The 26,012-nt window shown below is 46.7% G+C and overlaps 1 protein-coding gene and 1 pseudogene across 1 annotated transcript; both read right to left on the bottom strand.

The window, feature by feature from the left end:
- Positions 1 to 8,483: 8,483 nt before the first annotated feature.
- On the bottom strand, positions 8,484 to 12,143 carry LOC107137974 (39S ribosomal protein L42, mitochondrial-like). The gene is made up of 2 exons (XM_048810537.1): positions 12,060 to 12,143; positions 8,484 to 8,936 (listed from the first exon to the last, which is right to left on the bottom strand). Exons 1-2 carry the CDS (start codon positions 12,141 to 12,143, stop codon positions 8,484 to 8,486), a joined length of 537 nt encoding a protein of 178 aa, XP_048666494.1.
- Positions 12,144 to 25,191: 13,048 nt separating this feature from the next.
- Positions 25,192 to 25,664, bottom strand: LOC107157452 (annotated as a pseudogene).
- Positions 25,665 to 26,012: the final 348 nt, after the last annotated feature.

The following is a 26,012-nucleotide window of genomic DNA, read 5'->3' as shown; positions in this document are numbered from 1 at the left end:
AGGCAGGTTAGGATGTGTTCATGTGCATGGGTAGTCCTTCATTCTTTAGATGCAGTGCTTTATGCCTATTAGGAGATGATGGACCAGAGCCGACTCACTAATATAGATACACAGAGATCACCTGCATTATTAAAAAAATATGAATTATATAATACATATTTTTGGACAAGTCTCTGCATTAGCAATGCACTTTCTTTGCAAGATGCATTTTAATCAGCAAAGGAACATTTAACAAAACACTGCATTTTCCATCCCCAGTCATGTATAGCTACAAATATGTTTTGGTGTGCATTCAACACAGACTCCAGGAAGAACAGGGGACTGCGCTAAAATACTGTTCCATCTTGCACTTAGTGCCGAGGTCGAGCAAATGGATCTGTGCAGAAAATGCTCTTTAAAATGCATTACGTGCATGACTTTAAAAAGTGCTTGCTGCAGAGTGAATTTCAAAAAGGACCAAGTGGGTGATGAACGACTTTGGCTGTTACCAGGCTAAGGAACAAGGGGCTCTCTCTGTCTTTCGGTAAATAAAGTGTGGTCGTGTATTACCTTCAGGGCTCTGCCGGGGGGAGTCTCCTAAACCAGTTGGACAGGAAAACGCAATTTCCAGTTCATTACAGTATCATACAATAAGGTTTTTATTTGGATGAATTGTGAAGAATATTGTCTTCAGCCCGTTAAAGATTGTTGTGTGGAAGAAGCTTTAAGAATTACTTTATGTGGCTCCAGAGGGCAAAATTAGAACCGATGGGTGGCATTTACAAATAGTTTTTAGTTTAGCTTAGCCCAAGGAAGAATATTTTAACAGGCAGGACACTGAAGTGGAATGGGCTGTCAGGGGTTGCTGGTTCCTTGTCAGAAGCAGTGTTGAGTCAAAAGGACAAATGACCACATGTTGGAGATGCTTTCCACAGGGCTCCTGAGCCGGTTGTCTGAAGCTTGTCATTGTCATATTCATCTCAGATCTGATTCCATGCAAGCATTTGGGGCTATGGAGTGGGGCAGGGCTCTACCAAAGGATAGTCTTTAACTCTTGTTTGTTTTAGAAGCATTTGAAAGTGCTGGTAGCTCAGTGACAGAAAGGAATGTTTGGGGGCAGTTCAAGATACCTGCACACAGGTGGATGTGGATGTACCCACAGCCTGTGGTGGGGTTCTGCAGGGCGCTGAGACTTTCTGCTCCATACTTACTTGTTGGAACAAAAACGTTGGTCGAGTCCATCTATTAATTACATGGGTCCTCTTTGCCTCCCCTCCTGGAGCTGTCTCGGAAATTACAAATGAAATTGGCTATTTAGCAATCATGATTGAGTCACTTCCATGACCAAGACACTATTCCTGGCATTGTGGGGAGATGGAAGTAATTGAGGATGAGCAATTCCTGCCATCCAGCAACACGCATATCACTGTGAAATGCCCCTGAATATTAAGAACAGACTGCCAACAGGTGCAAAATAATAAATTTCACACCAGAGAGATACATGGGGGAGGGAAGCTGAGTAGCAGTGATTGGGATCAGAGGTACAGTTCATCTGGTGGTTTTCTGAAAGAGGTGATTTTTTGTTTTGTTTTGTTTTAAAACCAGGTTGGAGACTTTGAGATTTTCTTTTTGTTTTATTTTAGTTTTTTAAAAGCCCATGAGAAGAACTGCTTTCAGTCCACCTGTTCGCATGTATCTACCATGTGCAAAGCCACGTGTTGGTCGCTCTGAGAGACAGAGATGAATTGCATAAGATTTTAGAAGGCTTGCAGGCTATTGTCATAGGTCCTGTGGACACCAAAACATTTTCCAAGACAAGACTCAAGATAAAGAATTGCTCTGCCTGGCGAGTGGGTATAATCGCTCTTGAACATGTTTTTTTGGACAATCATTGGAAAAGACTATTTTTGGAGATGGAGAGCTTTTCAAACTTTCCTTTGGATAGAAATGAATTCAGGGACTTTGAAGTACTCCCCACCCCTCGCTGTGGCAATCAGCCAGAAAGGCTCAACCCACTGAGGCTTTGGCATGGGCTGCCCCTGCATGTTCCCTAGGAGGACTGGGTACAATACAGCACATTTGGCTCTTCTCTCCAGGGTGCTGTTTTGCGTTATTTGGATTGTACTGATCTCAGTTGACTTTCACCAGTAGAAATGGTGAAAACCTCTAGTTTGAGTTCATGATTTAGGGGGGATGCTGCCTAGAGCTAAAAGCAAACAATAGGGGGAAATAATCATCTTTCTGCTATGGCTGGGCTCTGTCCAGGCCATTGTTGGGATTACAATGCTGTGTTTGTACTGTCCTTTAGAAAGGAAGACAGGATCAGCAGAGCTCCAGTCCTGCATGCAGATCATTAGGGGTATCTTCTCAGGAGTGCCCTTTCCTGTCCTTTCACTTTATGCTCTATCAGGTTATCCCACTGATGTCACACCTGCCTCCTTCCCTCTCTGTGTTAGGGGAGGGGCAGTTTCTAGAAGTGTCTAGAAGCTCCTCACTTTTGACCCTAGAGCTCAGCTTTTGTGTGGCAGCTGGTTCAGCCTCTAGACTGACCACTTGCTTTGTTCTATAGGAATTGGGACTAGATTCTGCCTCCTGAGACTGGACTTAGACTTAGCTTGTCTGGTTCTTTCCTATGGTTGGCTGAGAAAACCCTGTCCAAAGATGAGTCCAGCTTTGGTGATTTGGGCCTCAGATGTCTACCTTTACCCTGTATAGTATCTTCTGCTTGGAGCTCTTGGGCCACTGATTGCGAAGGGCCACCCAACAATCAGGAATGTCCTTGATGTGTGTTTTATCATCTGTCCCACCCTCCTGGACATTTCACTACCCCCAACCCCCACCAGGATGAACAGAGAGCCTCCAAGTTGTTTTCATCTCATCTGCTGAGGATCTGACTCACTCTTCAGCCCTGGGGGAGGGAGCTAGGGAGCTCAAGCCCAGAGAGAAGAAATCCTCAGTGGTGTCATGGTTCAGGCGCACGCTCAGAGAATCCTTTCAGCTTGAGCTCTTCAGACTGTGATTAGGCCAATTTTACATGTCTAGTCGCTGAGGCTCTGCTAGATTGGGAGTGTTTCTGTATGTGCAGAGTGGAGTGGAGAATTGAGGCAATTATCTTCAGGCAGATGAATCTGGGCCCTGTAATCAGTCCATCCCCATAACCAGGGAAGCGGCCTCTTTCACTGTAGCTTTACTTTGAGTTAAAGAGGATTCTAAGGTATTTGTTTATTATTTTCACTTGGCTTTGTTTTTCCAAAGGCAGTGTGCTGAACATCCGGTCCTGCTCCAAACAGGTGTTAGGGTGTATGGCTTCCTTAAGTCTTAGAATACTGCCAATATGTGGGGCATTGTTTGGGATGTGTTTATTATAATCAGATCGGGTCCACAGCAGGGTACATTCTAGCTGGCCTGCCCTCTGCATTCTTGAGGTGGACACTTGGTTCCACTCCATTGTTTTTCTTTATCTTTTCTTGCTGTGTGCCTAAGAATCCTGAGGTGTAGGGCCAGATGATAGACAAGATAATCTCCATTGCTAAGATGATGTGATGCCCAACAGGGCCCATGACTGGCATCGTTGCACATGATGAAACCTGGAGAATTGAAGCACAGGTCTTCCAGAAGTAGAAATGAGAATGCATTGTAGGTTGGCAATGTCTTCTGGGCTCTCCCACCCCTAGTCTAAAAATCATAAATTGCAAGCCTTTTGTTGGTCTAGAAGTTTGCTCATAAAACTACCCTCAATTCCCTCTTGACCCTTGAGGGGAGGGATGGACGGAGGAAGAGCAAGAGAAGACTGTTCATTTCTGAACTGTAGAGGTCCAGTTGGGTTTGAGCCACATGAGCAGTCATCTTTATTTAGGAGGCCACTAGCCTTGTGTGAAGTCCAGGTGGTGCTTCTGGATGCCGGGCAGAGGTGATGCAGGGCCTTGGTGAAAGAGCTGGGCAGAAGATGTGTCTGCCACAGCCTCCCTCCCACATCCACTCACACTCATAGACAGCAATATGAATTTATCTAACTACCAAGGTATGCTTTAGATTTTAACTACCCTAGGAATGAAGGGCTTGGGATGGATTCAAAAAGTTTTTTCTTCTTTTTTTGTTTCAACACTGTTTATCTTGTCCCTTTGAAAATTTCTGATGTTTCTAAATTATTTTAAAAAATAATTTAAAAAATAAAACATAGCTCTTTTGGTCTACAATGGAGATGAAAGGGTTTTAAAAGATCTCTCTGTCCTTGGCATCTTTTAGGTTTGTATTTTTTTTTTTTATTGTGACAGCTCACAATAAAAAAAAAAGTAGGTTTATTCCTACTCTGTTTGTGAAGTTGTATGTCTTTCCCAGTGTTTTACTGCAGTTGGTTTACAGGCTTACTGATCACGTGTGTGTGTGTGTGTGTGTGTGTGTGTGTTGGGGGATGGTACTGGGGGTTGAGCATAGGGGTGCTTTACCACTAAGCACACCGCAGCCCTTATAATTTTTTTTTATTTTTTGTTGCTGAGGCTGATCTGTAACTTGCTATCCTCCTGCCTCAGCCACCCAAGTTACTGCGATGACAGGTGTGGCCACCGCACCCAGTGTATACTGTATTTTAAACTCTGCAGGGACCCTCTTATTGCATGTTATCTCAGAGTGTGGCCCATTTGATTATTTTCTGTATGAATTTTAAGAACCATTTTTATCCAGTTCTATAATGGTTTTGGTGATTATTATTATTTTTTTGTCTGGAATTGCATTCAATCTGTAAATTAAATTGGGAAATATTTCTGTCTTTTCTGCAGTTAGTGTTAAGCTAGAAGTATGGTCTCTTCATTTATTCATGTCTCTATTTCTTCCATTAAGGATTTATTTTTTCTTTATGTAATTTTAATGTATCAGGTATAACTTGGTAGGTGACTATATCTCAGATATATTTCCCGAGTGTGTGATACTTTTGTTGCATTGTGAATGAACTCTCTTTGTTTCATTAGATTTTCAGACTGTTTATTATGTATTTGTAGGAACGATATTGATTTTTGTATATTTTTCTCATCTTCTGCTACTTTTAGAATAGGTTGTTGGTGAGGTAGCTGCCCTGGCACTCTGTGCAGGGTCCAGAGGGTATCATGGAGGGATTATTTCATGGGGAAAGACCCAAATGCTGGTCCATGATGAAATGAGGGAAAGAAAGATGATACAAGCCAGATTTATTCAGGGAAGGAACTAATCTTGATTTTGAGGCTACATAAGCTTCTTACCTTTTAGGATTTTGGCATTTTATTGTTGTTAGATGGGTTGTAGATGATAATTATGGTTTCGTTTTTAAGATTTTACAGGTTTTTAAAATAAGAAGTGCTTACGTAGATGGATAGATAATACACACACACACACACACACACACACAAATAAAACTGAATTCTACCTTCCTCCCTAAAAGAATTCAGAGTTTTTAAAAACTTAGTTTAATTTTTCAGTGTCTTTACTAAGCAGAAAAAAGGTGGTTGGCAATCCTGTGAGTCCCACACATTTCTTTTGTCTGAAATCTCAGAATATAGGAGGTTCCATTTCAATGCCTTGGGTTTTATAGTTTTGATATTCAGTAAATCTGGGCTTCTTTTTTTAATTTTAAAATAATTTTTGGTTTATTCTTTTGGCTTTTTCTAGTCATGTTGTTTAGTTAGATTGATGTTTTTTATTACTTCTTTCATTTTTCTCAAATTTCTTCATCCCTCATTTGCGCCTCACTGTGTTCTCTGAAAATACATGAAAGAGAAGAATCTTTAATACTTTACTAAATGAGAGGGATGGAATGGGGCCACCCTTGTATTGCTTCTGTTTTTAAAGGGATTTTCTCTAATGTCCTTTCTCTAAGAGTATGTAGGTGGGGCTTAAAATGGAACAAGTGGATATCCCTGTGAGAGGGATTCAGCAGCAAGGCTGGAAGTAAAAGGCCAAATGCCAGACATGGGAACCCATTGGGCCTGGATATAAATCTCTCCATTCTCGACCAATAACTTTTTCTCCTGGCAGTGAAGGTGATGGTAATAGCAATGATTGTAGTGGTGGTGGTAGTGGTGGTGGTGGTAGAGATGGTAGTGGTAATAAAGGCCAAAAGCCAAGAAAACCAGGGAAGAATTTCAAGAAACCCAGTCAGGCAGAAGAAGACTTAAAAATGAGATTGGAGAAGTAGTCAATTGTTGAATTTTGTCTATATGAATTTTTAGTTTTCTTTAGTGGTTCTTTTTTTTTCCAGTACTGGGGGTTGAACCCAGGGCACTTAACCACTGAGCAACATCTCCAGCCTTTTTTATATTTTATTTTAGACACAGGATCTCAGAGTTGCTTAGGGCCTTGCTAAGTTACTGAAGCTGGCTTTGAACTCTTTATTTTCCTGCCTCAACCTCCTGAGCCACTGGGATTACAGGTGTGTGCCACTGTGCCCAGCACTTTAGTGGGTTCTCAGTGGAAAGTTTTAGAAGTTATAGGAGTTTTATCTAAAAAGATGCCCTAATAACCACTATGGGTCAAATATTCAGATAGGCACCAGGAATATGGTTGAAAGCCAAATCAGACTCTCTTGTCTTCACTCAGTGTATGCAGTGGGATTTGGAAATGATGAATCACCACACTAAGGAGGGTCTTATTACAATCTGAGCTAAGGGCACTAAAAAAGAATTTTTTTTCCAAAGTGTACAGCAGAGGAAGCCGCCCTACATTCAGACACGTCAGGAAATACTTTCCTGAGAAAGTGATATGTGCACCCTTAAGCTGAGAACTGAAGGGTGAGCATGTGGTGGCAGGGGCTGGTGCCATTCCAAACGGAGCAATAGCCCGGGCTGGTGCCGTTCCAAATAGAGGAACAGAATATTCGTGGGCCCTCTGGTGGAAAGGAGCTAAGTCTGTTAGGGAACCCATAGGAGGTCATTGGAGCTGGAGGACAGAGGAGATGTGTGTGGAGGTGGGCAGGGGTTACCACTCAGGGTCTTATCAGCCCAATAGGACAAAATGAAGTCTTTATGTTTTGTTGCCTAGCCTTGGAAGAGTGGGAACCATTGTGATGGGCAGAAAGTGTTGAAATCAGGTCATTTGTTTCAAAGACCTCTCTGACCCCAGCAAGAAAAGATGAGATTAGGAAGGAAGTCAGAGTTGGTGGTAGCTGGGATCTACAAAGGGGTTGATTCTAGAGATATGTAACACTGGTGGTGCTGAGAGTAGCTTCAAGAGCTGCTTAGGGAGTGGGTGCAACAGCGCACATATGTAATCCAGCTGCCCTGGAGGCTGAGGTAGGAGGATCACAAGTTGAAGGCCAGCCTCAGCAACTTAGCCAGACCCTATCTTAAAATACAACAAAAAGAACTTTGGTGTGACACCATGGTCTAGCGCCCCTGAGTTCAATCCCCAGTGTGTGTGTGTGTGTATGTGTATGTAACTAGATAGAAGCCTGCCTTCCACTGAGCTAATGAAGGGGAAAAGAGACTCTAAGTTCTAGCATGTTCTGCCCGCGTTCTACCTTTGGCTTATGGAATTGAAAGTGGCTTTGTGTCACGCATGACGAGGCAACAGGTAGGTCAGGTGCTCATGGAGAAGCTGTTGTAGAAGCAGGAAAAATCCAGAGATAACGAGGGTACTGAGAGGAACGCCCCAAGTTGAGTTTCCAGCTAAAGTCTACGTGAACAGAAGTCTTTCTTCCCAGAAATCAAGCCTCAGCCCTCGTTTTACAAGTGAGGAAACAGACTCAGAGCAGGGGGACCTACAAGTTTGTGGCAAAACCAGATTGTAGGCTGCATTTCCCTAGTCTTAGTTCTGTCCGGTTTGTTCATTAGGAGTGTAGAGTCTTCATGTGGAGTGGAAGATGAGCCATCGGCTCAGATGGCAGCCCTCTTGATATCAGATCTATTTTTTGTCTGCAACAGTTCACAGCTTCACATTCTTTTCTTGATCACTTTAGAACTGACATTCCACCGGCTCCTTATTAAAGAAAGAACTGGCTAGAAGTGGTTTGGAAGCTAGAAATAGAACTATACCATGCTCTTACTAATCAAGCCTGGCAAAGTCCACATGGCAGCTGGAAGGACTGGACAAGGTTAAAGCTAATATGGTTTGATGACACTCTCTTTTTCTGCTGGTTATTCAGAAATCCAGCCAGCTTCAAAAGTACCAGTTATTACTTAAAACTGTTCCCCCAAAACTTGAGAATTGTGGTACAAGAAAGGCAAATCCATTTTTCTCAAGACCTGTTTTCAAGATGTCTGCTTGTGGAAACTGTGACATCTACAGCTTCCTTTAGCTTGACTTCTTAATTTTTTTTTAAATAAGTGGTAGCCTTTAATATCTCAAAAGGAATAAGATGAAATAGTTTTTCTAAATAAAAATGTCAAGTCCAGGATTAATAAATACATATTCTAACATGAAAAGATTTTTTTAAATTATTATTTTACTATATAACAGTAAATACACCAGATTTCATTTTCTCAAATGGCGAATGAGACACTGGATGACATTTTTCTTTGTTTTTTCCAAGAGTCTCAATATCATCTGTCTTTTGGAGAATTCAGATTTTTATAATATCTGTAAGACTGTCCCTGAGGATACCAACGATGCTTAGTAATAAAGAACATTTTTCTAAGTTTTTCTATCATGAATCCTTGCTCAAGGTGTTCAGCTTTTCCTTCTAATGTGGTTTTCAGCACTTGATCATGTGTTTCTCCATCATTGTGCACAGGATCTGGTAGAGGGATAAGCTGTGTGTGTTCATATGGGATATCCACAGAAGGGTGGTAGCATACTATTGTTCTGCCATCAGATGTCAAAGCGAGCTCTATTTTGCAATTAGAGTTGTCTGGAAGAGAAGAAAATGTAGATTTATGACAAATACCAGATAAAGCTCCATTTTGACCTGGAAATAAATGTTTCAATAAAGTTCTCTTTGATATCACCCATTTTAAAGCTATTAGTGTTATGATTAGATGGTGATGAAAGATGTTCTGAAGAGCAACCACCTTTATAATCTGCTTCTAGGCACTCCAATTTTTATTCCAGGAGACCACCATGTTGCCTCTTTGACTACTCAATCTATTTATTTATTTATCAGTACTGAGGATTGAACTCAGGGGCACTCGACATCTGAGCCACATCCCTAGCACTATTTTGCATTTTCTTTAGAGACAGGGTCTCACTGAGTTATTTAGCGCCTCACTATTGCTGAGGCTGGCTTTGAACTTGTGATCCTTCTGTCTCAGCCTCCTGAGCTGCTGGGATGACAGGCATGCACCACTGCGCTTGGCTTGACTACTTAATTGTTTAAAAAAATGTTTTATAGTTGCAGATGGACAGAATGCCTTTATTTTATTTGTTTATTTTTATGTGGTGCTGAGGAACGAACCCAGTGCCTCTCGAATGCTAAGCAAGTGCTTTGCCACTGAGCTATAGCCCCAGCCCTTGACTACTGAATTTTAATGCAGATTTGCACATATGTCTGTGTGAATAGCTTGTGTCATCTAATAATTCTAAAATACCAAATAGAGCTCAGGCTGAAGTCTGCTTTGTACCACTGTTGTAATCAGAGGCTCCATAAGGAGGAGAGAGGCTGGGAGCTGTTCCTGCTGTGCTGGTGGGGTTGGAGGCTGCCATGTAGCCTCCTCCAGCAGAGCCACATGGGGCCTTGGACAGGGAAGGAGTCAGTCTAGACTGGGAGCTGCTGGTCTAGGGGTGTGCTATAGTCATTTGTAGGCACAGATTATAGTCAAAACTGAACTCAGAAGTACCTTAGAAATGCACAGTCCTTTAGAAATAGTGACTCTATTTTTGCTCAAACTTGTTCCTTTCACACACTGTCATGATTTTTGCCATATTCCCATCATGTAAATATACTTAATAGTTTTCTTTAACTTGTTTTCTTTATGTGAGTGAATATTTTTTTATTTTTTATTTTTTTTAATGAATTTTTTTTTTAAAGGAAAATCAGGCCACTGAGATAAAAAAAAAAAAATTGCCAACATCACCTGGCTTCTGGTTGCACATGAAGATAAATGCATAGTTCTAGAAATGGACAGTGTTTCCCCTCTCCCCTCAAGACCCATCCTGAGCACCACCTTGTTCTTGACCAGTCCTCCAGTCTGTTCATTGACATAGAAGAATGGTGCCTGGGGAAGATGTGAGGGATGGTCTTCTTGTGTGATAAGATATTTCCCACCGAAAGAGACAAATGAGGTTTGAATCTCACTATCCAACTATGCCCCTCAGCTGGGGAGTGGTGAGAGGCTTTGATCCCCACAAGCTGAAGCCTTCTGGGTTTTGGCAGGACCACGTTACTCGGAACACTGCTTCTTTCCATGACATTTGCCTTCTAATAATAAGTTCGCAGGTGTAGTTGTCTGATCTGCCTTTACCATGACACTTTGCTATCATGTCACATGTTCATGTTTGCAGATGTAGCTGGGTTGGCCTTGATGGTGGAGGGCCTCTCTAGCCTTGGCCTCAGTGGACCTGTGTCCCAGCCCCCAGCCAGCAGAAGCTCAGGCTCTTGGCTTCCTGAGGCAGGTTCTGCAGCTGCTCTCCAGCTGACTTCTGGCCTTTCTGCCAAGCAGACCCCACTCTCCTGTCTTCACTCTCAGTTTCTCCCAGAATTTGGGTGGGGTTTGGGGTGGGTCTTTCCTCCCTTTGTTCTCTCTGTGTTTGATGTGGTGCCAGAAGAGCCTATGCCTAAAAGTACAGATTCATGCATATGGAAGATAATCCTTTCATAAAGTTCAAAAGCAGTCGAAACCAAGCCACCATACATGGTAGGACTAGAGCACTCTTGGCAATCATCAGATGAACCCAAGACTTCAGGTTTGCCTCTAGTAGTGAAGGCCATTCCGAGGATGGGGTTCTTTCAGTGCTTTCTGGGTCACAGAAGTCACTCTTTGTTATTTTTAAATACAAATTTATTTTTTTATTTTTCTGCAGGGCCTCACACATGCTAGTGTTCTACCACTGAGGTACAGTCCCCAGCACCCCAACACTAAGTTTTAAAAGCATGGCTTCAGATTGTCTCTGTGGGTGCAGAGCATGGGATGGTTGCAACCAACCCAGGGCCTCTGGAAAATGGTCATTTCCAGGCCAAGCTGTCCCTGTTAGGTAGCAGGACTTTACTTGCTTTCGTTCTTTTTCTATAAATTAAGAGGCTCCAGGAGAGTTCCTAGTACATAAGGGACCCTTGGAAAGTATTTAACATTGTTTGCACATGCATATTTTTAAACTTGCTATGGAAATTTTCAGGCACACCAAGTAGAAAGGAGGTCAGTGGGCTTAGAGCATGCTGAAGGACTGTCCACATCTGCTTCTCTGCTGTCCTCTGCCCCCCCTTCCCATCTTTTCTTCCAGAGTCTTCTCAAATAAATCCCAGAAAGCACATGATTCACCTCTGGCATATTTGGACAATAGAGTGAGTGCTACCATTCTGGCTTGATGGCTTTGCCACACTTAGCCATTCATTCTTTCTAGGTCCTTTTGGGAAAAGTTGAAGCCACCCTCTTTGCCTCCAAAGAAAGCATGTTTGGAAAACTAAAACAACTCTTGCCTTCTCTTCCCATGGCACACATCATTCTGCATTTGCCTGCACCTTTGTACCAAGTACTGCTCTGGGCCCTGAGAATGAAAGCCAAAATAAGGAACAGGTAGCCTTGGGCCTCTGCACAAAGGCAGGCTGATGATGTGGTTAAGGAAGAGGACACTTGCTTCAGTGAGCCCCAGGAGTTTCCTAAACCTACCACCCATCTTTTGAGGCCCCTTTCAAGGCCTCCAGATTTATTGTTGGCAATTGCCCCCATTGCCAAAGCAAAAGCAGGCACATTTTCAGTAGCTGGCGCCCAGACAGATTTCAGCTGTGCCCCTTCTGAAGGAATGCACAATGGGAACACATGGAGCCCAAACCAGTGCAATGGCAGTTGTCACCATCCGTGTGGAAAGATTTTGTCCTGATCAGCTGCTGGGCCTCTTTGCATTATATTAATAGCAGAACCATGGGGCTGCTGGGGTTGGAAGCCAGGGAGAGGACAGCTGTAGCAGACATCACACCATGCTCCAGGCATGTGCTCCTGTGTCACGGGCACACAGATGGCCCGCACCTTGCCCTGCCGCTCAAAAGCCCCCTGAGCCCCTGCCTGCTTTGTCCATGTAGGGGCAAGAAAGGACTCGCGCTGAGGATCCATGTGACGAAGGAGCCAAATTAAGACAGGATGATTGGAGTGGAGAGCTCAATGGCCTCGTCCTGGGTCAAGAGTGTGCGGGTGCTGGCAGCATAAGGGTGTGGGGCCTGACGAGGCAGCTGAGGTATTGGACTTTGTGTGCCAAGTCTGGACAGATATTTTTAAATGTCACAGGCCAAATGGAAGCTCAGTTGGCAGAGAGTCGAGGGGCAGGGGGATTTGGAGGACACTACATGGCCATGCCTAGATATGGTCAGGAGAACTGGGTAGGATTAGGGCCTGGGAAGAAGCCCCACCTGGGAAGAGGTAGCAAGAAGGAGCCTGTGAGTAAGCTGGCACCAGGGGCAGCTGGCAGGCAAGAGGGCAGGTGAGGGACATGAGCAGGTGCTGGGCTGGGGGCATGGGGAGCTGTGTGGAAGGCCAAGGACAAAGCTAGAGAGGAGAGGTCAAAGCCAAGCCCCTCACTTGGGGAATGGTGGGGATTATCCAAAGCCTGGTGGCTGGGCCCCTTTCTGGCTTCAGAGAAATGAGCGCCAGTCTAAGTGTCCCACTTTCTATCCCAAAGCCTCAGGGTAATTTCCTTAGCTGCCCAGCAGTTTCTTGACTCAGGCAAAGGGTCTAGGCAAGAATTGAGTCAAGAAAACAAAGCCTCCAACATGTTCAGGAATCCCTAGATGGTTGCTGCTATGATTAATAAATAGTCAAAGTGAACTTGTGAACAACTACCATTGTAGGAGGGGGTTTGAAACTGCCCCTCAAGCCGAGCCCACCCAGAGATTGGTGTGTTTCAACCGCATAGAATTTGTTCTAAAGTCTGAAAGATGATAACCACCATTGTTTAGCTGGAGGAGGTTTTACAAAACCTGTGTTTAGCTGGAGGAGGTTTTACAAAAGCATCTGGGGGCTTGACTTCTGAACTAGCAGACCCTCCAGACTACTAGGGTCTGCCATCTGCCTGTACTCAGACAGCCATAAGCAAGGGGCGGCCGCCCCCTATCGGCAGCTGCTATCCCACCCCACCACTATGTCTGCCACCACCCGCCTGTCACTCATCTGATCAGGGCCTAACCTCTGTAGGCATTTGCACTTGTTCTCCCTGCAGTGAACTGGAGCTATTATTATCTTTGGAGGAACAAGGGCCATCAGAATTAGGCAGAGACCCAGCAACTGAGTCGTTGGCTGGGTCCTCCTTGGCTTTGTTATGACATTGGTCTGGGAGACCTGGGCTCTTGGTGAGTACCAAGTGGCCAGGCCTGGAGAGGGGAAGGCCAAGAAAGGGAGCGTTGAACTGACACAGGGGCCTGGGCCAGGCCTGTGGAGCCAGCATGGTTGCCCAGTTCCCTCTTTGCACCCTTGGTAACCTGAACAGAAGCACAACAAGGTTAGGCAGTTACCATGGCAACGTAACATCTGTGCATCCCTGGGCCTCCCTCAGCCCCAGCTGGGTGGGGACTGACTTAGGAGGTTCTGAGGAGGCCAAGGCAGCTTTGGCTTCTGAGCCTTGTTTCTCGGGACAAGGGAAGAGGGGAAGAAAAGGGGAGTTTCTCTTGGGACTCTTGGTTGGGTGTCAGGCAACCCCTTGAGTTTATTCTGATTTTCCTGTTCTGTTTCCTCCTCTGTGGCAGTTCAGAGCCCCCTCTCACTAGCCCAGGCCTCTTGGAAACCAAGGCAGTTGCACCTCACAGACAGGCCTTAAACTACTTCCTCTGCACAAAGGCTTAGGAGATCCCTAGGCTCCTGAAGCCAAGTCCCCTCCTGTGGGCTCTAGGGGACACTTTGCCAAATGCTTGCTACCCGTGCTTGCTCTTCTGGGTGAGAAAAGCCCTTGCTCTACAGTGCCTGCTGTGTTCTGGGCCTTAGGGAAATGTGCTAATTCACTTCACTGTCATGAGTCTTCTAAGGAATGAGAGGCACAGGGAGGTCCAATAACTTGCCCAAAACCACACAGGTGGAAAGTGGTAGGTTCTGGATTTGAACTTGAAATCATTTGGACTTTGGATCCCACTTTCCAAAACAGTTCCCTCAGATGAAGTTTGGAAGCTGAGGGGCCTTCAGGAAGAGTCCAAGGTGGTGTGGGCCTGCCCTGTAGCAGGGGCAGCTGGTAGAAAGGCCCTGGGTGGGGTAGGACAGTTGACTGGGAGCTGTAGAGAAGAAGGAGGCCAGGGCCATTGGCAGTTTGAGTTTGAGTCTGGATAGAATGAGAAACAGGAAGACCAGTTGGCCCAGGTGAGGTCTAGCTGGGCTGGGTAGTGACATCGTGACATGTGAAGCAAGCGAGCTCTTTTTTGTGGTATATGAGAGAAGAAGAAAGAGGAAGCTTAAGGGTGGCTTAGATTTGCTGGGGAGTCTGAGCTGCCCCATACTGATAGTTGAGGGCCTGTTCACTGAAGCTGTTCAATTTGGAAAGGCTTCCTCTGATTCCTCTTTGAAAGTGTAGAAAAGAGAACCCCCCCTTTTAGGTACTGGGGATTGAACCCAGAGATGCTTTTTCACTGAGCCACATCTACAGCCCTGTTCATTCTTTCTTGAGACAAGGTTTTACTAAGTTGCCTAGGGCATTCCTTAGTTGCTGAGGCTGGCCTCAAACTTGAGATCCTTATGTCTCAGCTTCACAAGACACTGGGATTACAGTTGAGCACCACCTTACCTAGCTACCATCTTCTTCACCTCTCTGAGGCTCAGCCTATAATCAGCTGGTTATTTGCAAACTGAAGGACACACACAGCCTCAGGGTTAGGCAGTCTTGGAGAGCTGCCCAGGGTAGTGGGAAGACCATGGAGCCACTGGGCACTGTGGAAAGTTCTAGAGAGACAGCCTGGGGCATATACACAGACAGAAGGATGTGCTTCTAACAATTCCTTCCAGTCCTTCTGAAGCCATCATTCTACCATCCTCTTGGTCAGTGGTGAGTTGGCAAGGCCTCCTGTGTCCCCCATTTTTATTCTGTGGGGAAATTGGGCCTTACAGATGGTTAATGCTTAAGGCTATACCTCTGATCCATGAGAAAAATGGCAGGCTACTGGACATTACCAGATCAGATGTAGTGGCAGCTGGTGCTCACAGTGGCGACACCATAGAGAAGTCTCCTTGGCTTTCCTGGGATCCCTGCTGAAGCCATGGTCTCAACTCTGGGTGATTGATATCATGGGGTCTCCAGTGGGGCGCAAGGTGCCCGAGCCCCTTACCACTAGATGGCGCAGATGCAGTGATGATGCTGGTGAGCTTTTCAAATACCCCTTCTCAGCAGAACCATTGGGATGGGTTTTCAAGGACCCCTTTGCCTGCACACCTCTTGGACCCAATACCCTGTCCCAACTGTGCCATCTTGCTTTGAACTCACAGGCGAGTCACGTCACCTATGTGGGCCATAGGTTTATTGTTGAGACAGAGATAGATGGGTCTTCATCAGCTCTGTCATTTTGTGATGAACTCGGTTGCGAATCAGTAGCCTCATTTCTTCTCTTGTTCCCCACTTCTTGTCCCTATCTCACAGGGTCAACAGCAGTGCAATGGCTCTGTCCCCTTGCGCTGGCTAATCAAAGGATTTCAGAAAAGTCTTTCCAAGCATGACTTCTACTCTGGGCTTGCCCGGCTGAGGGCCCTGAAGAAGTGGACTCTTCAGTGGGTAAACCATTTGACTACCATCATTCACAAAGGCCTTAGAGATGGGGTTCCAAGGCTATCCTGCACATCAATGGAGAACACCACAGAGATTGCCTGTAAATGTAAGTTACACTGATGGCTGTTTGGGCTACTGGAAGAAAGATAAGTGAAGAACATTCTGAGTGTGTCCTTGGGAAGGGTGTGTGTGTGTGTGTGTGTGTTTTCTTTTATCTTGTTAATCCTTTCCTATGTGCTTCTCTTCTTTGTCCCCCAGCCCTTCCTTTTTCAGTGTCTCTGAAGCCTTGGGCTGCAGTGCCACCTTACTGCCCTGGCCTTGCTGTATAGTGCAGAGCCTCATGAGCACTTCCTCCATGGTTTGAAATAAGTGCTGCTTCAGCTTCTTCTGAATGGGGCATCACCTTTGCCCTCTGAAGAGTTTGGGGACAAGATCCTTGAGGTAAGGAGTGATCTCCACCCTACAATAGAGCAATAGAGACAGCTGTCCTTGGGGCTTCTGAATTACATGGCTAGAGACATCAGACAGAGTCAAGGCACATCTCCCTGAGTGAAATCCAGCAAGCTGACCTCTTAGGAGCCCCTTGGCAAAGTTTGCTTTGGATTCACCATTGGGCTTCTTAGAGATGGCGTGATTAATTCATGGTGGGAACCCTACCACATAAAGCCATCTAAAATAAGAGGATTTGCTGTACTAGGTTACTGCCATGTCACATCAGGCAGTAGGTGGGAACTGGAGACCAGCTACTGTGAGCAGTGAGCAGTGAGCAGCAGCGTCACCATGTACTGTTGCATATTAAATGAGCCCATCAGAGGTAGGCAGCTACCAGCTCACCCACCCATTTTGTCTTTGGGCCATGAGACACTTGGATGTGTAGCCTTTCCCCCCAAGGAGCGCCCTCCCTGTCGCTCTTTTCCTAGCAGTCCTGGGAAAGCTCTCTTCGAGGTGTCTTCTGCCAGCCCTCCCAGAGTTCATCTTCCCCAGCATTCTTCTGAGTGCCCAGCCAGTGTTCTAAGGTGGAAGGAAGGGCCAGACTGATGGCCATCCTCATCAGGCAGTGCATCAGCTCTGTGGACCTGCCATATCAGCTGCTCAGCAATAGGGCACATGGGGAAGACACTCAGGCCTTGGGCAAAGGCGAGGCCATTTTCCCAGAAAGAACTGGCCTCTTGGTTTGCTTAGCAGTGAACTGACAGCTCCCTTGGTTCAGAGATAGGCAGGGGCTCTCTATCATTGTGACATTTGAGTTAGAAAATTGCTCCTAGGCTCTTCTCTTAGGGCCCCTGCAGAACATCATATAACACCCTCACCACCACCACCATCTCACATAAAGGTAACTGACAGAACCTTCAGAGAAACAAAAGATGTTGAGGATAGTTATCAGTGCCTGAGGACATGGCAGAGCTAGGAAGTTATTTTCATGGTGCCCTGAACCCGCTGCCAAGGCCCCCACAGCCTGTGTCCAGTGCACAGGAGTACCCTTCACCTGGGAGGGGGACAGGCTCATGGAAGGCAAGTGTGGACCTGTGCATTTAAGTAGAAGGGTTAAAGAGAAAGGTGCTGCCAGAGCCAGTGTCCCTGTTGGTGATCATATGAGACCTGTTGCGGACTGCTGTTGTGTGCCTGGGGCTCCTACAGGCTGCAAGATGGGGCAGGATGGAAGGCTGAGGACCCAAGGTGAAGTAGAAAGGTGGAATGTGACAAGCAAGGGCCCTTCCAGAGGGCCCCCCCTCAATCCTGTTGTGCTCAATTCAGAGGGTTGGGTGGAGGCTCTCCCGAAGGGCTCTGAGGAGCTGCATACCCACAGGCCTCCAGTCAATCTGTGCAAGAGAAGGGCCATAGACTCCTGCCTGATCTCCTGTGGTGACCCCACTCTCACTCCAGTCAGTCCCCATGCACTGGGAACCTGGCCACACCCTTTCTGTTTCAGGTCACTGGTGGACCGTTGCCCTACACTCCCTCTATCTCCCTAAGGGTCTTCCCACTCTCCCTGTCACTTAGGGAAGCCCCCGACCATCTGCTCCCTACTCAGCTTCACAGCATCTGGGCCTTTCTCGCTCGCTGGCTGCTTGGTTGTCCACCTCTGCTGCCTGGACACCAGGGGCAAGCAAGATCGTGGTTTGTGGATGCTTATGTTGTCCAGCTTCTCTCCATGCATAGCACACAGTAGATGCCTAATAAATGTGTGTAAAAGGAATGGTGAATGTCTTTTTCTTTTTCTTTTTTTTTTTTCATTCTGCACAAAGCCCAGCTTAAGCTTGGTGGAGTCCCTAAAACAAGTGGGTGGTCCATTCTTATCACTTGACTTCCTCACTTTACTTCTAACATGGTTGCTGCTTGGGGTTCTGGACAGCACCCCCCCCTACCCAGATCAAGCCAGCCCTTGGCAGTTCTCATCACTGCCCGCTTTTTCCCTTTATAGCACTGACAGCATTCATGGCATGGTATTGGGTCTTATTTTCTTAGCACTTGTCTCCCCCTAGGTTAAACCCCAAAGGAGCAGAAGCGTCTTAGAACAGAGTAGGCATTCAGGTAATTGGGTAGGCTGATGGGTTGGTGAGTGAATGAAGCAAAAAGTTCATAGACATGATCGAGGCAAGTGAGTTAGCATAGAAGTAAAATTGCTGATACACTTTGGCTGCAGAGGAAGTCAAGCAGGAGTCCCTGGGATGGCCAGGAGAAGTTAGGGTGAGGGGTATCCCCCAGCTGTCCTGAGAGCAGAAGTGCGGCAAGAGCAAATTAATTATCTACAAGGAAGTCCTTATACATTGCCAAGAACCAGCAGAATTCCAGGGACTCAAGGACCCCTTAGTCCATTCTCAAGCCCCCCTGGTCAGTGAGCTGAGGGAGCAGTTGAGGCTGAGCTCATGAGCTGCCTGCCATATAGGGTGGTGTGGTCATGTTCAGGGCCACAGCTGGCAGCCTGGGAACTACCAGCTGCCCTGCCCCTCTGCTGGGACTCCTTGAGTTATACCAACAAGGCCTCAAGTCCTTCCCACCAGCCAAGGTGTTATGTGGAAAGACCGTGGATGAGTGGCATGAGAGGCCAAGGGCATGGAAAGGCCAAGAAATGAGGATAGAGTGAAGCCTGTCCCTTCCCCATCTGTGCAATGAGCAGACACTGAGTGCAGCTGAGTGTCGTGCTGTGTGTGGGGCTGGGAGACATTGGCTCACAGAGGCAACATTCCCTTCTCAGGGGAGTTTACTTCCAATAGAGGGGAAGTTTGGAATCAAGAAATTTATAAATTATCTCAGGGATCAGAAGGAAATGCGTTCTGTGGGAAAGTGGAGGAGGCAGGAGGGCGGGTTGCTGCTAAAGTGTCCTTCCCACTGGCATTCGTATGCACCAGGGCCTGTCCACCAAGACACTGAGCAGCCTCCCCGGCCTCTGTTGCCTCAATGCTGGAAGCTACCACCACCATCCAGCTGTGACAACCAGAATGTCTCCAGCTATTGCCCCTTGTCCTCTGAGAAAAACCACTTTAGGGACGGGGTTGTGGCTCAGTAACAGAGTGCTTGCCTAGCATGCTTGAGGCACTGGGTTCGATCCCCTGCACCACATAGAAATAAGCAAATAAAATAAAGGTAGTATGTCCATCTACAACTAAAAAAAGAAAGAAAAACCATCTTAGGCTGCAAACTGTCAGGCTCCAGTTAGGTCACATCAATTTCACCTTGATTTCCTTAACCATAAAGAAAAGGAAAACATAAATAAATATGTTCACCATGTGGCCTGTTGCCCTCTAAAACAACCTAAATTGTACTGCTCTGGGGTAGTTGAAATGTAAAGAAGTCTTGTGATCTTTCAAGGGTCCCAGTGGTATGGGGGAGTTTAGCTTAATACAGAGACTGCTAGGTGGACAAAGAAGTCATTCTCACTAGTTGTGCACAGAGGGTTGGTATCTGGTATGCCTGTGCACACACATAGATCTCCTGGCTCTGCCAGGGCCTCTGAGAGGCCTCAGAGTGATGATAGCACCCAGATTTTGGTTTCTAGCACCATTCTCTGATAAAAGGAACCCAGCTTTTAGTGGAGATAGTGATTCTAGCTGGGGCAGGACTATAAGATGAGCCTAGAAAATAAAAGAGTAGATGTGGCTGCACAACAAACAAAAATGAAGAGAGCCTACAGAATGGGAGAAAACCCGTGGAATGAATCTGACACAACTTTGCTATGTGCAAATATGAATAAACCAGAGTGAATCTCACCATCATGTACATCCATAAGACTAGGGTTCTTACTTAGAATAAGATACATTCCACACTGTATAAATATATCAAAATGGTTTCCACTGTCATATATAACTAAAAAGAACAAATTTTAAAAAATTAAGAATGGGCTGGGGATGTGGCTCGCTTGGCATGCACGGGGCGCTGGGTTCGATCTCAGCACCACATAAAAATAAAGATGTTGTGTCCACCGAAAACTAAAAAATAAATATTAAAAAATTCTCTCTCTCTCTCAAAAAAAAAAAAATGGGAGAAAATACTGTTCTGACAGAGGATTAATATCTAGAATAAATAACTCAAGACACTTAACCAAGAAACAACCTAATCAATACATATACAAATGAACTCAACAGACACTTCTCAAAAGAAATACAAAAGACCAATAAGTATATGAAAAAATATTAACATCATTAATGGTTAGGGAAATTCAAGTCAAAATTACATTGAGATTTCATCTCACACCAGCCAGAATGGCAGTTATCAAGAATATAACTAAGGGTTGGGGTTGTGTCTCAATGGTAGAGCATTTGCCTAGCATGTGCAAGGCCCTGGGTTTGATCCTCAGCACCACATAAAAATAAATAAAGGTATTGTGTCCAACTACAACCAAACTAACTAAATCAAAAAATATTTTTTAAAAGAATATAATAAATGCTGGAGAGGATGTGGACAAAAGAACACTTTTGTTTACACTGTTGGTGTGATTGCAAATTAGTACAATCACTATGGAAATCAATATGGAGGTTACTTCCTCAAAAGACAAGGCATGGAACCACCATATGACCCAATTAGACCATTTCTTGGTTAAGACACCACACTACATGACACATGCATATATGCATGTTTATAGCAGTGCAATTCACAATAGCCAAAATATGGAACCAGCCTAGGTGTCCATCACTGGATGAATGGATAAAGAAAACATGGTGTATATATACATACACAATGGAGTGTTATTCAGCCACAAAAACCAAAATTATATAATCTGCAGTAAAATGGATGGAACTTGAGACATCATGTTAAGCAAAATAAGCCATACTCAGATTGTATGTTTTCTCATGGAAGCTGGAGAGGAAAAAGGAAAAGAAAGGTGCGGGGTGGGGATTTCCTGAAAAGAGATCCGTAGGATAGAGGAAAGGGACCCAGAGATGGGAGGAGGGAGTGGGGAAGTGCTGGGGAAGGATATTTGCCAAATTGTTATATTGTGTGCCTGTACAAATATGTACCAGCAGTCCCATCATTATGTGCAACCATAATGCACCAATTAAAATGTGGGAAGAAAAAGACATGGGAGCATTCAGAAGGACATAGGACCCAACTGACAGCTCCTGAGGGTCAAAGTGGAACAATTTGACCAATAAAGTAGTATTGGATTATAACCTAACATTATATAAAGTATCCATGAGTTTATAGAGATAGCAAATAATTAAATGAATACACAGGTAGAAGGGACAAATCTCTTGTACAGAATAACTCCAGATAATTCAGTCTTAACTGAAGGAGATGGAACAACTGATCCCTGAGATGCTCAGTGGACTTGCTTCCCAGGAGTAGAGGAATACTAAAGAGGTGAGGTCTGCAGTGGAAAGTCAGGGAGCAGCAGCTCAGCCAGGGATGAAGGCCAGTAACATGACAGTATGCATCTTGGGAACCATGCCATGAGAAGATGCTTCCCCTTGTTGTCTTCCTCCCTGAAGCCATCACCCCTACTAATGGTGACCTGACCATCAGACAACCCAAATGGAAGGACATTATACAAAATACCTGAGTAGGACTCTTCAAAATGGTCATGGTCTTCAAGAACAAGGAAGCCTCAGGGCAGCCTAAGGAGACTCAGTAAGCATATTCCTGTGAGATCTGGGACAGGAAAAGGGTGTTAGGTGAGAACCAGTGACCTCTGCCCGACGCGTGGAGCCCAGGTAGTCACCCATATTGTTCCGTCAGTGGCAGCTGTGCATATGGCAAAGTATTGGGGAAGAAATAGAGTGGGGACAAAAGCTCTGGGTTGTCACCAAAATTTCTCTGTAAACATCAAAGTTTTAAAAGAAGTTTGATTTACATGTGGTATATATATATATATATATATATATCCACATGTACAACAGTTACAGCCCAGCCCTCCTGAGCTAATGGGCAGGCCTCAAGTCTTCCAGGTAAGATGGGCACTACAGAGGACCATAAACCTGGGCTGCATGTCACAACCTCCTCTGCTTGCCCACTGACCCAATGCCCTTGACCCCCAAGAGCAGGCCAGGGGATAGGAGAGCAGGAGCCAGGGGAGGCTGGGGCACCCATGATCCATGGGAAGGACCAGATGAAGGCCCCTCTGAGCATACAGTGGGGACTCTGAGGGACAAAGCGGCGGGATAGCCATATGGGAGAGCTGCTATGCCACTGCCTCCAACTGTTTGGTGTTTGTACAAGGAGTGCACACAGGTAGTGTGAACACAAATGTGAAGAAGCCCCAGCTGTGGCTGCTTGGGTGAGAGGACTGTCCCTCCTTTGGGTAGGGATGTTGGATATGCTGCCCAGGGAAGTGTTGCTGTCTAGGAGGCACCAGGAGCATCAGCTGGAGCTGGGGTTGCATCAAGAAGTCAGAGGGGCTGGGCACTGGGTCCTGGTTGGGGGCACGGGAAGTGGAAGTGGGGGTGGCCCAGAACCTGTGTGATGCTTGCGCGTGCACTCCTGGACATTGTAGGGGAGCCTTGGCTGCCTCTGAAAGGAGGACTGCAGGGCAAAAAACATGCCTGGTCTGCTGCGGGCTGCCTGGTAGTGCCTACCCACCAGCTTCAGGTTCTCTCTGGGCCCAGCCCTCCTGGCTGTTGGCAGTGTTTTCTACAAGTTGAAAACCCAAAGTGCACTCTGGCAGAAGGAAATCAAAGGGGTCCCCATCTGCCCCCAAACACCTCCCCACCTCCTCTGAAACTTCGCTTTCTCAAAAGGCAGGGTATTCCTGTAATCCAAGGTGAACCTGGGCCAGCACCACCCTCTCAAAAAGAAAATGTGCCCGTGTGCCAGGCATTCACACACACCTGCTAGCGGGAGCCATCTGCGGCCTGTTCCTTCACACCTAGTGGGGACATCTGGGCCTGAGGTCAGCCAGGGATGCGGGGAGGTTCTTGGCTTGCTGCCAGGGTCAGAGGGTAAGTGGGGGAGTGGGTGGGAGTGAGGACACCCCCTCCTCAGCTGTCCTGGGCCTCAGCCTTCCTCTAGGCAGAGTCCCAGCAAGGCCAGAGGAGGGGCCAGGACAAAGCCCCAGTGCCATTACATTGGCCCACCCCTTCCCACAGACCATTCCACTGGGCCACTTATGACATAGGCAAGGGCAAGATGGACCTTCCTTTGTTCTTTGTGTGTGTGTGTGTGTGTGTGTGTGTGTGTGTGTGTGAGAGAGAGAGAGAGAGAGAGATACTGGGATTGAACACACGGCCTCATGAGTGCTAAGCAAGCACTCTACCACCCAGCTATGTCCCCAGCCCCTGGGCCTTTGGAGTTTAGGGCTCATGCCTGAGACTGGCCGCAGCTCAGTGCACAGCAGGGACAAGACAGGGAGTTGCAGGGAGGGGTTCCTGGACAAAGAGGTCTGTGAGGAGTGAGAAGATGGCATCCAGGAGGCCAGGCAGAAGGGAAGCAGGCCCCCTGAGGCCATGACCCTGCAGAGCTGCCTTCACCCCAGCTCAGGGTTTGCACAGGGGCCATAAGCCATTCAAGTTTTTCTCAGAGACAAATGATGCAACTCAAGTTGCATTCTGGAAAATTCTAAACGATTGTTTGAGGCCCCAAGTGGAAATCAAGAGATAAGCAGGGGTGGGGTTGTCCTGAAAGGTGACAGCACCAGGACCAGGGAGGAGGGGAGGGAGGGGAAGAAAGCCCAAGCTGCCCTGGCCCTGTTCGAGGAGCAGGGGAGAGCCAGGAGGCAGCACTGGGGGCAGCCTGTGACAGGAAGGCGTCTCCTCCCAGTGCTCTGCACGCCCTTGTAAAGCCCTAAAGTGAGAGAGCTTGACCAGCCCCTGGCAGCATCTCCGCTCCCATCCAGCCCCATTCCTGCTACCCCACCTTGAGGCCCTGCGCCCCTGGCTTGCCCTGTCTCACTGGGTTAGACGTGTCACTGTCCTCAGCCGCAGCCCACATCCACGCTGCCGAGCGCCCTTTCTGCATGGGTGACTCACCAGAATTAATGCCCATTTGATTTTTACTATCAATTATGCCTCACATAGTTCCTGCACTGCGGGTGGAGGTTCTCCTCAGGAGAGGCTGGAGCCCGCTCCCAGGCCACTCAACCCGGGAAGCGCTGAGTCATGGCCTCTCCCACGCGCAAGCTGGCGGCATAGGCAGCTGCCTGGGCCATCGGGCAGGTGCTTAATGGATGCATCCCCCCGAATCCACTAATGGGAGCTGCTCACCTCACTGGAGAGGAGGAGGGGAGGAAGCAGAGAGAGCATATGTTCATGTACCATTTGACTATGGAAGACTGTGTTGTGGAAGGTGAAAAACCATCACTGTAAAAATGGAAGCTTCCCCCCTTCCCTTCTTCCTTCAAATGTTTATTGACCGTGCAGGTGAGAAAGTGAGACAGTGTGGATACAACAGTGAGCCAAACGGGACAGATCTCCACCCCATAGCTTAACCAGGAGACAGACAATTAGAAGACTCTGCTCAAGGGAGCAGAGCTGAGAACGCCAGGGGCCCAAGGCATGGGGCAGTGTATGCAGTGTGTGCAGAGACCCTGAGGAGGGTGCAGGGAGGAGGTGAGAGAGGAACAGCTGGCAGGAGCCAGGCTTGCGAGTGCCCCCTGGGGAGAAAGGCATGGGGACTACTGACTTCTCACCTGGGGGTAGGGGACAGCCCCATTTATGGATGAAGAAATGGGCTGGAGAGAGCAAGAGCTCCTGAAGTCACCTCTGGTTTTGCCCTGGGGGACCAGTGAAGGGAGGGGTTCTCTGCCAGGAGGACCTGGCACTGGACTGCAAGGTGGGAGGCTTGACATTACTGTTGTGTGAGGAGACAGGGCTGGGAGGGGGCAGCGAGAAGGGTTGCCATGTGTCCCTCTTTCTCTCCACCAGCAATGAAACCAGAGGCTGCTCTGTTACAATCCGACAAAACCAGGCTTGGGACCAGTCCCAGGCCCCAAATGGACTCAACCTGCAACAGGTAGGTCTCAGTCATTTGCTTTTTTGTTTTTTGTTGTTTTTTTAATAGAACAAGCCTTTGACTTTTTATTACTCAAAGAAGCTTCATTTTTTATTTAGCTTTCTGACTCTGTGCTTGTTCCTTCAACACTTTCACAATGAATTTCTGTTCTTCAAAAAGGAGAGCACGCTTGATCCTGTCACAAACACACTCAGCACACATGGAGCCACCACAGGCCCTGCTGATGTGTTTTTTTGTTTTAGACAATCTCAGAAGGACTTAGGCCTCACAGCATGAACTCCCAAGTCTGCCGGGGCACACACCACATACAGAGTTTGGTACTTTCCCAAACTTCTTTGTATAAGGGTACACGAATCTATTACTGGGATTCCAGACAGCCAAGTTCTGCTAGAGGCTGTACTGTAGGAAAGCCCATGACGGCATGGCAAACGCTGGGCCATCTGAGGGCCTCCAGACGCCATACCCTGAAGAGATGTTTTGCTTTGCTTTTAACATCTAAAGCTGAAAAGAAATCAATGTTTACTTGGCGGGGAAAAAGCCACCAAAAAACTTACTAGCATCTTAGATCAGGCAGACTCATGCTCATCTGTTTCCCAAAGGCTTGAATTAGAACCAAAGCCCACAAACAGAACCTCACGACTCTCTGGCAGACCCGCAGTGCTCTGTGCAGCCACCTGAATGCTTGGAGTGGACCATTCCGAGGTTCCCTCCTCACCTGCAGCCCTGCTCCCCCTGGAAGGGCGCCTGCCTTCTCCCATCAACTGAGGAAGCACCAAGCCAGGCACCTAGGGGCCCACTAGGTAGATTGAGGAAACCCCCTCCTGGGGATACCAGATCATGAGCATTGTTCTGTCATAGTCCCAGTTTGCAGG

Source organism: Marmota marmota, unplaced genomic scaffold, assembly GCF_001458135.2.
Source record: "Marmota marmota marmota unplaced genomic scaffold, marMar, whole genome shotgun sequence".
Classification (NCBI taxonomy): Eukaryota; Metazoa; Chordata; class Mammalia; order Rodentia; family Sciuridae; genus Marmota; species Marmota marmota.
This window is presented reverse-complemented; position numbering and strand designations above follow the sequence as displayed.

What these genes read in the sequence shown, in the direction of transcription:
- LOC107137974 (XM_048810537.1), bottom strand. Translation starts at nt 12,143, where the DNA reads ATGGATCCTCAGCGCGAGTCCTTTCTTGCCCCTACATGGACAAAGCAG. An exon ending in CTTTTGAGCGGCAGGGCAAG is followed by an intron (nt 8,937 to 12,059) that starts GTGCGGGCCATC and finishes GTTGCTCTTCAG; the next exon opens with AACATCTTTCATCACCATCT.